This window comes from Malania oleifera, chromosome 5, assembly GCF_029873635.1.
Source record: "Malania oleifera isolate guangnan ecotype guangnan chromosome 5, ASM2987363v1, whole genome shotgun sequence".
Lineage (NCBI taxonomy): Eukaryota > Viridiplantae > Streptophyta > Magnoliopsida > Santalales > Ximeniaceae > Malania > Malania oleifera.
Window position 1 is genome coordinate 89,425,504 of NC_080421.1, and position 14,762 is coordinate 89,440,265.

A 14,762-nucleotide genomic window follows, 5' to 3' on the forward strand; every position below is an offset into this window, starting at 1 on the left:
CCGTGGCTAGGAATGATCGTCCCAAAAGGACAGGGATCGGGTTTGTGGAAGTCTCTATGTCTAAAATAATGAAATCAACAGGGTAATGGAAATCTCCCACCTTGACTACCACGCATTCTACCATACCCCAGGATTGCTTAAGAGATTGATCAACAAGGCATAAAGAAATTGAAGTGGGTCGCAACACTCCTAGGTTAAGTTTTTAATAGGCCGAGTATGAAAAAATGTTCACACTTGTTCCTAAATCTAGAAAAGCCCCATCAATGGTGTAATCGCCAATTACACACGAAATAGTAGGTGAGCCATGGTTTTTTAGTTTAGGAAAAAGGTGTTTTAGTATTACGGAACTCATATGCTCGGTCTGCCTAACAAAACCATCCATGTGCACCCTTGATTCAATCTCCTGCGTTGACAAGTCTCTAAGGAATTTTCAGTAACCCAGGGGTGGCAGCCAGCAAAGGAACACAGTTCCGGCGAGGGTTTATGCATTGACGCGGGGAGACAATGAGGCTACTAGAGACGTTGTGATGGGTATTCTTATTGCTTTACCATGGGAGGAAGCATGGCGTGGAGAATATCCTCAGGGCAGCCATGAGTTATAGATGGCAATTGGATTGGTTACCAAGGACACTCATGAGTTAGATTGTGAAATGTAAATGATAACTGAAAGAACATGAGTTTAATAATATAAATAATAAGGACGAAGTAAAACTCTCTGCCTGAGGGTTTACTGAGTAAGGTGTGTGCCCTGATAAGTATTAGTTGTAGCCTCACCCGAGTTACTCGGGCCAGGATACAAACGACATCAGGGCAGAGGGAAGCTACTTGTATGGGCGGGTAATCTTCCTTATCCTTGGGAACTTTCGCTGATAAATATGGGTTGCATGTGAATGAATTTGAGAAATGGAATAAAGCTTATAAAAGATTGTGTTTTATATCTATACGATTATGAATACGAATTTGTATATTTTCTTAGATGGTATTATCACTGAAATGAGTATATTATGATATAACGAAACTCATATTGCCACACATTGTAAATAATTTATTTCGTCTTACTGAGATGTGTCTCAGCCAAGTATCTAATATTTCAAGAAACCGTGACAGACCAGGTGATAGAGCTTCGAGGTAGAAGGAGCTGGTACCCTGATAGACAGGATAAGTGCTATGAGTTAGGGATATATGTTTCCTTAGAGTATTTTGTGGATTTTTGGGAATGTGTTAGACATGTACATATATATAGATGTATAGAACTCTGGTTAATTGTATTCTGGATGGTTTGTAAATATTGACTTCTGCTGTTAGGTTTGTTTGTATGAGATAGACTGATTACCCTGTACCCTATTTCGAGTTGGGTTATGTTGATATAGTACTGGAGTTTGTGATGTGGCAGATGTTTGATTAATATGTTTTATATATATAAATGGTATGAAAATCAGGGCATCACAGTTTGGTATCAGAGCCTAGGTTGCTAGGTTCTGCAGACTTTAGTAAACAGCGGAATACAATACCAGAGTATAGGAATGGATTGTGAGGAGAATAGGAGGTGGGTAGATTGAGATATGAGTAAGTTATTATTAGAGGATGAGATTGGAGTTTAGGGTTCTAACTTGCAGCCTAGAGGCAAGAGTTCTATGGTTGTTTCTGTGATTTTTTTGGGCTGGCGACTTCAGGAAAACCATAGTAAAGTATCGCTGGGTCTTGTTTCTGAGTGGTAGGACTGAATTCTAAATTGGGATTGAGGATGATAAGATGAATGGTTATTGAAGATTATTTTATGGATCCTATTTTGTAAAGTGTATTGGTGGTATTATGAGGGTAGAATTCTAAGACCGTTTTGTATTATTTTTGGGGATGAACCCTGGGAATAATAATACAATAGCAAGAGGTGATGAGGCAGGACCTTCTTATATGGGTGGCGGAGATCCCGATGCTGGGTTATGCAGCAGCACCCAGTAAGTGATGGCAGAGATGGCCAGGAATTTAGGGGAGTAAAGCTGCATGATTGAGCAGTTCATGCGTATGTAACCCCTATCTTTTTTTTAGAGAGGCTGACTTATTCCAGGCTGAGGACTGGGTCTAGGAGATTGAGAAAGTGTTGGTTGTCCTCCCATGTATTGAAAAGCAGAGAATCCTACTTTCTACTTTTAAATTGATGGGAGAGGCTAAAAACTGGTGGAGATCAGCGAGAATGCTAGAGGATCAGAGACCTGAACCTAAAGTGATGACATGGAGCCATTTCAAGGAGGTATTTTTTGAGCGGTACTTTCCTACTTCTAATAAGAGTGATAAAGCAGCAGAGTTTTTGAGTTTGACACAAGGACACATGATGGTGCAACAGTATCCTGCCAGATTTATTGAGCTATCTTGGTTTGCTTCATACCTAGTGCCAGATGAGGAAAAGAAGGTGAGGAAGTTTGAGGAGGCCCTTAGCCGGGGATTATATAAGCAGGTTCTAGGCTTCCGGGCCCATACTTTCTCAGAGATAGTTGATAGGGCTACAGTGATTGAGAGTGGCCTATAGAGAGGCATTGCGGCACAAAGTCAGAGGAAGATATCCGCACCTCCAGATTTTCAGGTAGGGTCCAACCAGTGGCCGTGGAGGAGGCAAGATAGTAGAGGTGGTTGGAATCAGGGGATGGGAGACCGAGTAGTACAGGGCAGACTGGTTCCCCCTCCCTGTCCTAGATGCTACAAGAGACACCTAAGAGAGTGCCGGGTTAGAAAGGTGATATGTTACCAATGTTATCGACCTGGCTACATAACGAGAGATTGATGAGCACCGCCAGCAATTGTGTCTGCTCCTAGATCGTATAGAGGAGGTTGTCAGGCACCCCGAGGCAGTCAACAGAGGAATACCGCCCAGCATAGGTTTATGCTTTGACACCAGTAGATGTTGAGGCGGCAAGAGGTGTCGTGATAGGTACTATTTCAATACTATCATATAAAGCTACTGCCTTGTTTGATTCATGGGGGACTCATTCCTTTATTATCAAGAATTTGTTAAATTTTGTGGGATAGAAACTCAGCCGTTAGATATCAGTTTTTCAATGTCTACACCAAATGGGGCAGTAGTGTTGTATAAGAAGGTACTTAGGAACTATCCAGTTTGTGTTCAGGGGAGGTCTATGCCAGCTGACTTGGTAATTTTAGATATGCATGGATTTGAGGTAATTCTGAGGATGGACTGACTAGCTACTAGTTATGCTAGTATTCACTATTATAAGAAGGAAAGAGAGTATAGACCACCTGGGGAGTAAGAGTACAGAAATATTGGGACGTGTGTGCGCACCACGCCACAAATACTGTTGGCCAGACAGACAAGGGATACTTAGCTAGGTTTCCTCCCGACCATGAAGTTGAATTTGATATTGATATATTTTTAAGGATAGACACCAATGCTTTTCATGAAAAAGAAAGATGGGTCAATGAGAATGTGCATCGGCTGCATATTTTCATATTTCCATAAGTCAACCAAAATAGTGCAAAAAGTTTAGTCCTAAAATTAAGATGTCCATAAGAATGTAAGATACTAAGTGGGTAACAATTGGACTCCTATGTTTGTGGAAATTCTTTATTCTCTGAGAAGTGATGTTATCACCGTAACCTAAAAACAAACATGAGAATAAGATGTCATGGGCATCACATTGGCAAGTATTCCGAAGGATCCTGTGAATCAAATAACACCTAACAGAATCATCTTTAGCAACTTACTTAGAAGAAAAATCATAATGATACTCGGACCTTTAGTAATCTGCTATCTAGAAGGAAAACCATACATGCTAGGACCTGGAGCTTTATCTTTTCACTCTATCCTGTGTGAATCCTACATGGCAATGGGACACCAATTTAACCGCTTAAGCGTCGACTCGGTTGGGATTTGATTTGTATACAGTTTAATATGAAATCTTCTATGGTTGTCTATAGTTGATTGTGGCTTGTGAAGCCATCTTCAGAATTTAATCCTTCTACCATTAGCAACTCTTTAGTACAAATGAATATCTCCCTTTCCTTCCTAGTCCATCTCACACAAGATTTATGCTGCCAGACAATGTCCAATCACCGATCATAGCTGATTAAACAACTTCATTAGTATTGTATCTTATATTGAAAAAACCAAGACACATGTTTATTGCATATTTGTCCAGTCACTGGAGCAGGGTCATGGTTGACTTAAAGTCAGTATACCAGGACTTAGACTTGCCATAATTGCAATCTGTGTTTTTCATTGAGAATATTTTCCAACTATGTTTTGATATTCAACGTGTGCCACCATAAGTTAGAAGTTGAGCCCTAAAAATTGTTTAAATCAAGAAAAAAAATCTAGAAACCAATTTGGTAAGAAAATAATACTTTACCCTGATTTAAAAGTGTAAACCTGTGTATTAGTTTGGCATTGAAAAGAAATTGGGTGATTAGAATTCTAGGGAATGTTTGGAAGTTCATATATTTTTTACTCAAATGAATTACAAAGTTATAATGAGAATTTTGAAGTGCCTTTTATACAATTGATCTAACAGGCAAATAATTACACATCCTGGTTTGAGATGTCCCAGCAGGTATGATCCTTGATGAGTGTGAGTCATCCTTGCAAGTTCCTTGTTTAAAGATGAGGCTAACCATTGGTGGTTATCTATTTATCATATGCCTAGTTGAGTGTTTTCGAAAGAGAGTAGTCCTGAGAGATCCAAATGGAGTGATGATTTCCTTCTAACTAACAAGCTCTCATATTTGACATCTTGAGAGATTGTGAAGGGATAGAATTTAGCCACATGTCCGAGGTTGTAATAGCAAAGAAATATACGAGTTAACGAATTCCAAACTTCTTTACCTATAGGTGATGATTTTTAGATATTCTTCCCAGTTGATTTATCGGAGCTGCCTCCAAGAGGAGATTGAATTTAATATTGATTTGGAGATAGGAACGGAGCTTATGTCGACTACTTCATATAGAATGACATTAACTGGATTAAGGCAACCTAGGGAGCAATTAGAAGATTTTCTCAACAAAGAATTTGTTCGACTTAGTATATCATCATAGGTTGCACCTGTGTTATTCACTAAGAAACATAATGGGACCTTGAGGTTATACATTAATCATTGGAAGTTGAATCACGTTACATTAAGAATTGGTATCGACTTTCAGGGATTGGTGGATTAATTGATTAATTGGTAAAATCCCAAAATTTTTGAAGATTGATTTGCAATTAAATTATCACTAATTAAGATTTGAAAATTACACATCTCAAAGATAGAATTGAGTACACAGTGGGATCACTATAAGTTTTTGGTGTTACCAATTAGGTTACCAAGGCACCTTGCATTTTCATAAATATAATGAATTAAGTTATTCAACCATATTTGGATCAATTCATTATAATTTATATGGATGATTTTTGGGGCATTTAAAGACTCAAGAAGAGCATGAACAATATATGTGATTAATCTTATAAACATTATGAGAGCATCAGTTATATGTTAAACAGGAAATGCAGGTTTTGGACAACTAGTATGAAATTTTTGGTTCATGTCATAATCAAAGGATAGTTATCTATTGAATCTTCTAAGGTTATGTCAGTGTTAGATCTTAGGAAGACTGGAGATGAAAATTGAAGTTGTTGGGTGTTGGTGCTGAAGCAAGGTATATTTAGGATAGGGTGTATAATCCATCGATTTATGTTAGTTACCAGTTCTAATATAGTGATTTAAAAGATTAATTCAAAACTTGTTAGGTTAATGATGAATTCTACTAGGAGTTGTATTCAACAAATTTTGAGGACAAAATTTTTATAAGGAGGGGAGAATGTAATGCCCAGAAAATAATATGAATGGAAATGTAAAAAAAATAAAAAATAAAAAAGATTAAAATTAATTAAATTAAATATTTATTATTAATTTAATAATATAATATAATATAATAATATTATATATATATATAGTTGAATCTTGGATCCTTCAGGAAATTAAAAATAGAAAGCTTAGTTCTCTCTCTCTCTCTCTCTCTCTCTCAATATAATATAATAATATTATATATATATATATATATATATATAGTTGAATCTTGGATCCTTCAGGAAATTAAAAATAGAAAGCTTAGTTCTCTCTCTCTCTCTCTCTCTCTCTCTCTCCCTCTCTTCTCCATTCCTCCTTCACTCTCTCCTCAATTTCATCTCCAAAACTCGGCCGATCGAAAAATAGAAAATACCACGTGATCCTATCTCCGCCACCAACATTTTCACTAGAGTGAATTTATCATAGGAGCGACGTAGACATCACTCCTAGGGTAAGGTAACCTCTCACTCCCTCCTCAAATTTTCCTAAATCTCTAGCCAAATCGACTATCGGACACCATTAGAGGGTCCTAGGTTCGATCCTCGTCATGTTGGTCGGAGCAGATTTTTAATTTGGGTTTCCTAGACTCCACTCCAAGGCTAGGGTAGGATAGTGGAAATATATCCGTTAATTATTTATAAAGTTTAATTAGTATTAGGAGTGTGTGGGCCTAGGAAATATTAAAATAATTATTATTCTAGGGAGTTGAATTGATTAATTTTGAGGAAATGTGAATTTCAGGGTTTTGAGCTACGAATGCCATTAGGCGTAGGATTTGGGTTTTAGCGGACCTCTCAGTAAAGTAGGTAAGGAGAATAAATTATTATAGTTATTTTTGAAATTACTGGGTGAGGAAATATGTGAAAATGAAATTACGATATTTCGCCTAAAATTATTATGATACGAATATTAGATAAAATTGTGTGGCATATGCTTTATACTAAATTGTGATGTTTTGGGAAATGATGGAAAGTGATAAATATTGTTGAGTATTTTTTGGGAAATAATGAAATGTGAAACTTAGATAAGTTTATTGAAAAATGATGGAATAGGGTATATGTAACGCCCCAACTTGGGTCTGCCAGGGAGCACTGCGTCTCTCTTCCTCAACTTGGACCAGACAACAGGGGGCAGGCCTTATCGGACTAATGACTTGCCCCATAGACCAACACGTGTCCTTTTCAGTGTGTTTTTTCCTCACTCACACACTTCCTGAGAAAACTTTCCAGAAGGTCACCCATCCCAAGATTACTCCAAGTCAAGCACGGTTAACCATGAAGTTCTTATGGGAAGGCTCCCGAAAAGAAAGGTACACATTGTTGATATGAGTAATAACATCAAATCCTTTTTAAGTCTTTCTTCCACAGGGTATCACATTCTCCCTCACTTACAGAACGCGGGCCTTATCAAACTAATGATTGGCCCCACAGACCAACACATGTCCTTTTTAGTATGTTTTGTCCTCACTCACACACTTCTTGAGAAAACTTCCTCGAAGGTCACCCATCCCAAGATTACTCCAAACCAAGCACGCTTAACAATGGAGTTCTTATAGGAAGGCTCTCGAAAAGAAAGGTGCACCTTGTTGATATGGATAGTAACATCAAATCCTTTTTTAAGTCTTTCTTCCATAGGGTATAACAATATAAATACATAAATACATACATATATATATATATATGGAAATGTTTTCTATAAATGAGGAAATATGAAATGATGGTATGTGTTACTGAAAAATGATGAGAATATTGAAATGTGATATATACTATTATGAGATGAAATATGAATACTGAAAATTTGAATGTTGAAATGTGAAATATTGAAATGTGGAGATAAGAACCCTAATGGACTGCTGTTGATAGAAAGCATGGTACCGTTGTTAGGGAGGTGTTAGTGCAACCACACGATCTCATGGAGAGTGTGGTGTTAACAGATGATTAAGCTAGTGAGAAGGGTAGTTTTGCCCCCTGGGTTTGGACCATGGTGTGGTAGGCCAATCATACTACGGACGCATCTATTTTGATATAACCGGGTAGGCCAACCGCAGTTTAGATCCAACCTACAAGCCGCACAACCCGACCATAGGGGAAAGCGTGGCATAGAGAATATCCTCAGGGCAGCCATGAGTTACAGACGGCAATTGGATTGGTTACCAAGGACATTCATGAGCTAGATTAAGAAATGGAAATGATAACTGAAAGAGCGTGAGTTTAATAATATAAATAATGAGGGCGAAGTAAAACTCTCTGCATAAGAGTTTACTGAGTAAGGTGAGTGTCCTAATAAGTATTAGTTGTAGCCTTACCCGAGTTACTCAGGCCAGGATACAAACGACATCAGGGCAGAGGGAAATTACTTGTATGGGTGGGTAATCTTCCTTATCCTCGGGAACTTTTGCTCATAAATATAGGTTGCATGTGAATGAATTTGATAAATGGAATAAAGCTTATAAAAGATTGTGTTTTATATTTATACGATTATGAATATGAATTTGTATATTTTCTTAGATGGTATTATCACTAAAATGAGTATATTATGATATAATGAAACTCATACTGCCACACACTGTAAATAATTTATTCCTTCTTACTGAGATGTGTCTCACCCAAGTATCTAATATTTCAGGAAACTGTGACAGACCAGGTGATAGAACTCCAAGGTAGAGGGAGTTAGTACCCTGATAGACAGGGTGAGTGCTATGAGTTAGGGATATATGTTTCCCCTAGAGTATTTTGTGGATTTTTTTGAATATGTTAGACATGTACATATATATAGATGTATAGAACTCTGGTTAATTGTATTCTAGATGGTTTGTAAATATTGACTTCTGCTGTTAGGTTTGTTTGTATGAGATAGACTGATTACTTGGTACCCGGTTTCAAGTCGGGTTATGTTGATATAGTACTAGAGTTTGTGACGTGGCAGATGTTTGATTAATATGTTATATATATATATATATATATATATATATATATATAATGTTATGAAAACCAGGACATCACATCTTTCCTGTTTCTCTCTCAACTAAAGCCTGAAATTCTTTAAACATATCAAGCGCCTGATCTTTGGATTTCAAAGCATAAATCCAAAGCTTTCTTGAATGATCGTCAATAAAAGTAACAAAATAAAGTGCACCACAAAGTGTCCTTACCTTCATTGGGCAACAAACATCTGAATGAGTCAACTCAAGTAACTCTGTTTTTCTGGAAAGAGGATGACTTTTAAATGAAACTCTTTTCTGCTTCCTGGCCAAATAATGATCACATCTTTTTAGTTTTGCATCATTTAAGCCTAATAGAAAATTCTTCTTAGCCAAGCAATTAAGTGATTTCTCACTTATGTGACTGAGTTGCTTGTTCCATAACTCTAATGTGATATCACTATCAACGACATTCACATAATTAAAGCAAATAGAAGCATTCATAGAATATAAATTAGAGAATTTGTTACCTTGGGCTACAATTAAATTTCCTCTGGTAAGTCTCCATTGTCCATTACCAAAGAAGTTGCAATATCCATCATCATCAAGTCTTCTAGCAGAGATCAAATGCAGATTAACACTAGGAGCATGCTTGACATTATTGAATACCAATTCTGTTCCATTGTTGGTCTTTAAGCAAACAGTTCCAGTGCCAACTATCGGTACCACAACATAGTTTCCAATCTTCAAAACTCCAAAGTCACTGGAAGTATATGAACTAAAGAAATCTTTCCTTAATGTCACGTGAAAAAAGGCATTGTTGTCAACCACCCAACTAATTTCATTACAGGAAACACTAATTACATTATCATCATAAGCAAGAACCAAATCATCTCCAACAGTAGTGGCAACATGATCATAATTATCCTGATCCTTTTTTTCTTGCTTGTCACTGTTACTTTTATTTTCTCTCTTCCATTTGAAACAATACTTCTTGATATGACCATTTTTACCCCAATAATGACACAAGATTTTTAAATCTTGACCTTGACTTGCTTCTATTTTTACTTCTACCCATTTCATTTTTGTATTGGCTTCTCCCCCTATCTTCTGTAACAAGTACCTGGGTATTATCTGTATCCATTTCTTTCCTTTTGGTCTCTTTATTAAACAAGCTATCTTTAACAAATGATAGGGTCAACACACCGTTTGGGGCTGAGTTGCTACGAGATACTACAAGAGTCTCCCAATTATCTGGCAAAGAACTTAATAGTACAAAACTTGTAGTTCATCATCTAAAATTATCTTCATGTTGGTTAACTGGTTTACCAAATTCTGTAAATTGCTCAAATGCTCAATAACAGATTTTCCTTCTTTAAGCTTTAAATTTACAAGCTTTCTAATTGCAAAAACTTTGTTGTGAACAGTCTTTCTCTTATAAAGACTCTCCAACTTCTTTCAAAGTATTTAAGCCTCTATCTCTTGAGCCACATGATGAAAAACACCGTTCACCCACTGTCTGATTTTGCCAACTGCTTTCCTATGCATTTTCTTCCAGTCAGCTTCAGTTTATTTTTCCAGCTTATCGCTACCCAACTCAATCAGATCAAATAAATCCTTACAATAAAGAATATCTTCCATCTTTGGTTCCCAAATTGAATAATTTGAAGATGTGAGCTTGCACATAGTACCTAGGTTGTCTTCCATATTTTATATGAAACAATCTTTGATACCACTTGTTGGGAAAGTAACAAGACAACTAGCACAGTGGATAAATCTTTCCCAAAAAATTAAATCTGTGACGAGCAAAAATAACCAACCAACAATAATAATAAATCAAACACTACAAGAGGAACACCATAATTTTTAATGTGGAAAACCCCTCCAATGTAAAGGGTAAAAACCACGGGGCCTATGAGACCCAATAAAATTTTCACTATAATAGAGGCAAAAATTACAGTAGTACAATCACAAAAAATGCTCACAAACTTAAAGCGAAAAAGATTCCCCAAAGAATCGTGATAAAATAAGAATGAGTGGAAAGAAGTCACTCGAACGCAGTTACTGTCTGTAAGAATGACTCGAGAATTTTGAATTAAATAAATGAGAAAAGGAAAGGAAATTTAAAAATGGAAAATCAGCAAGGCTTCTCGACGAGGCTCATTTTCTCGTCGACAAAGTCCCTTCTACAACTCGGCGATGAAATTTAGAGGTTCGTCGACGAGGGGATGTCGAGAGATTTTGGGAATTCTAAAATCTCAAGCTCGTCGATGAGGCCACTCTATCGTCGATGAATTCCCTTCTTATGCTCATCGACGAGGATGTCGTCTCGTCAACGAGGTTGGCCGGGTCAACCAAGTTATAAATATCTATTCATTACTTAGTTGAGAAGGAAACTAAGATTCTCTCTCTCTCTCTCTCTAGAATTCGAAGGGGACTCTCTCTTTCTAAGATTGCGGGCCGTCTATTACCCGAATCAACAATCTGACGTTACCACGTGGATCAGGAGGAAAATCTCTATGTTTATAGCGGATCAGAATTTCGTTTTGAGGGTTTTCAGGTTTTGGTCCAAAATTGAGGTAAGGGTCCGATTTCATTTTTGGTTCGGTAGATATGTAGTAGATAGGATTATATTGAAGTTGTGTTCTTCGATTTTTAGGTTTTGGGAACTCAGTTCGTTGTTTTGGAGCCGTTTAGTTCGTGTTTTGGTTTTCGAGGAAAGGTAAGGGGTTTCTATTTATATCAGTTATCTTTGTAATCTGAGTCAGTAAAACTATGTTTTATGATTATGCGGATGTTTTGGCTACTTATTTGGGAAAATCTATCGAGTGAAATTACGGGATTTTTAGGTTTACAATTTTTGGAAAAATTGGGGGTTTCGTGTATCATCTCCGTTTCCGTTAGAGAAGTTCGTACCTTTGATTATTTTAAATTGTATTTTTGGCATGCCTGATATGAGATTGTTTATATACCCAAATAAGTGTTGAATGAGCTTATATATATATAGAATGGTATGTTTGTGGAAAAGCATGTCGGTTAACTACAATATGCTGTGAGTATTTGAAATGAGATATAGGAACATGAGTTCTAAATTGTTCTAGGTTTGGTGAAAATGCCAAGTCAGGATAAAACCGAAAGCCTAGGACAATCGAAGCGTGTCTGTTAACAACTGAAGGCTGAGATATGAGGCGTGCCGGAATAATACCGTAGATGGCGATATCCGGATTAAGGCCGAGGGTGTGCAATACCACCTATAATTCTGGTTGGTCACCGAAGGGTATGAGTTTGTACCATGTTTGTACCGGTTGAACGCTGTGGGGCATAGGCTATGCCAGGTTACTGGGGGCATTGTGTGGTGCGGCCAGCTTAGGCCAAAGAGTGTGACGACACTAGACCGAGATGTTTTGTGAGATGTATACTGGAACTATTTTGCAAAAATACTAGAATTGTAAAATGTTTATGTTTTACTGTTGAAATAACACTCATGTGTCACACATTGATATAATCTGTTTCTCCCTTACTGAGAGGTGTCTCACCCCTATTATACAAATGTTTTTCAAGACCCTCGAGTAGCCGACACTAGCATCCTAATGGTTTAGGAGTGTGGTGGTTAGTTAGCACTGTCTAGGTACTTGTGTAAGTACTAAACCGTGGCTGGAGTGTCATTTTGGGGTTATGTGGATTATGTTTTGTATTATGGGACTAGATCCTATTTTGTATAGGCTTTGGTATCATTTTATGGATGTATTAGGTTGAATTTTCCGTTGCGTATATATGTTGTGTATGTGACGATGGATAGGATATACATGAACCCCATAGGGTTGGACCCTTATATTGTGTAGTATCATGGATGTTGTATGATACAGAGACAGGTTAGTTTACTAAATCACACCCTGGGGTCCAATTCCGGATTCAAGGCATGACAACTTGGTATCAGAGCTAACTAGGTTGTTAGGTCTTGTAGACTTGGTTAGGAGGGATTTTGTGAACATACCAGAGTATAGGATGTAGAGGATGGGTAGAGTAGGTCGAGGGTTGTCTTGTAGCTAGACAGGGAGTAATTGACGGTGTTCTGTGTTTTTTCCTAGAATGACGATTTTAGTAAAATCACAGCAAACCATTGATGGTTTCATGTTTGTGAGGTAGGGCAAACCTAGGCCTGAGAGTCTGAGTTTAACATGATTATTCTACAATGATTGTGTTAATTGTGCTATGATATAGGAATACTAATCTATTCCTATACTATTTTCATTATTAAGCCCAAAGATAACAACTGGGATAGTAGTTCGGAGGGGACTGCGAGTGAAAGGTCACCTTCTGTGCCTTGGGGTTTGATTAGGCATATTATGCAAGAGATCAGGTGAAGTGTTAGGGGACGGGAGTGTTTATCTACTGCTATGGGTTGCACCATTGAGAAATTCTCTCGCATGCATCCTCTAACGTTTACTAGGGGATCCAGCCTGATTGTAGCGGAGAACTGGGTGCAAAAGACATAAAAGATATTGAAAGTTGTGCGTTGCACCAACGAGCAGAAAGTTCTCTATGCTACATTTCAGCTGGCAGGAGAAGCTGAGAGGTGGTGGACAACCGTGAGTCTGCTTGAGAAGCAAAGAACTTATTCATCAAGAATGACATGGGACCGCTTTAAGGAGGTATTCTTCAAGAGATACTTCCCAGCTTCTGTCCGTGACACAAAGGCAGATGAGTTCTTGAGTCTAACTCAAGGGACCCTGACAGTGCAGAATTACGCATCTAGATACATCGAGCTATATTGCTTTGCGTCGTGTATGATCTCAAATGAGTATGAAAAGGCTCAGAAGTTCGGGAAGGGCCTGTGGAAGGACATCTGTAGGCTGGTGGGAATGCTGCAGATCCGGGATTTTTTTGTTCTGGTGGAGAAAGTCGTCATAGTTGAGACTAGTCTCCGGGAGGATAAGGTGGCACATGATCAGAAGAGGCTAGTGCCTTCTAGATTGCAGACTGGTTCCCGTCAAGGGCGGTGGAAGAAGAGGAACTATGGTTCAGGTAATCGCCAGGGTACGAAACCATGGGGTCCACAGGAGAATCGATCTCACGAGCGTTGTATCAAGTGCCACAAATGGCATGATAGTGAATGTCAGTCATTTGGGGGTAACTGTTACAACTGTGGCATATCGGGCCACAAAGCCTGAGATTGTCGTACATAGATAAATGGTACGTCTACACCGAGTCAAAATTGGGGACAGAACCAGGTGCCTCAGGGAAACACAGCTCAGGCGAGGGTGTACTCGCTTACTCTAGCCGATACAGAGCATGCTGGCAACGTGGTGATAGGTACCATGTTATTGCTTTCAAATAGAGTTGTTGTCTTATTCGATTCAGGAGCAACCCACTCCTTTATATCTTCCAATTTTGTGAAACTGTGTGGGGCTGAAACCTAAGTGATGGATGAGGGGTTGTCTGTGGCTACACTGTCGAGGAGTGTGATGATCTGTAGGAAGATGTTAGGGAACTGCCCATTGGTAATTCAGGGAAGGTCACTACCAGTGAATCTGGTAGTATACGACATATACGGGTTTGATGTTATATTGGGGATAGATTGGCTATCCTCCAGTTTTGCGGTGATTGATTGTCGTAGAAAAGTAGTGGTGTTCAAACCTCCTAGGGAGCAGGAATATGAGTTCGTGGGATCGTGTGTGCATTTGACGCCACAGATTCTATTAGTTATGCAGGCGAGAATGTTACTCTTAGACGGTTGTCAGGGGTACCTAGCTTGTGCGAATGAACCACCTCAAAATGATCTGAAACTTGAAGATATCTGAGTGGTTAACGAATTTTCAGATATATTCCCAAAAGAGTGACCCCGTTTACCTCCTGATCGGGAGGTGGAGTTCACTATTGAGTTGCTTCTAGGCAAGGCGCCGGTTTCTAAAGCTCCATACCAGATGGCTCCAACTGAACTTAGAGAGTTGAAGGAGCAGTTGCAGGAACTACTGGATAAGGGCTTTATCCTACCTAGTGTTTCGCCCTA

General features: G+C 38.3%; 1 protein-coding gene across 1 annotated transcript; it reads left to right on the plus strand.

Annotated features, from left to right (window-relative positions):
- The first annotated feature begins 13,380 nt into the window (after positions 1-13,380).
- LOC131156037 (uncharacterized) lies at positions 13,381-13,923 on the plus strand. The gene has a single exon (XM_058109488.1). The coding sequence runs from the start codon at positions 13,381-13,383 to the stop codon at positions 13,921-13,923; it is 543 nt and encodes a 180-aa protein (XP_057965471.1).
- The last annotated feature ends 839 nt before the right edge of the window (positions 13,924-14,762 follow it).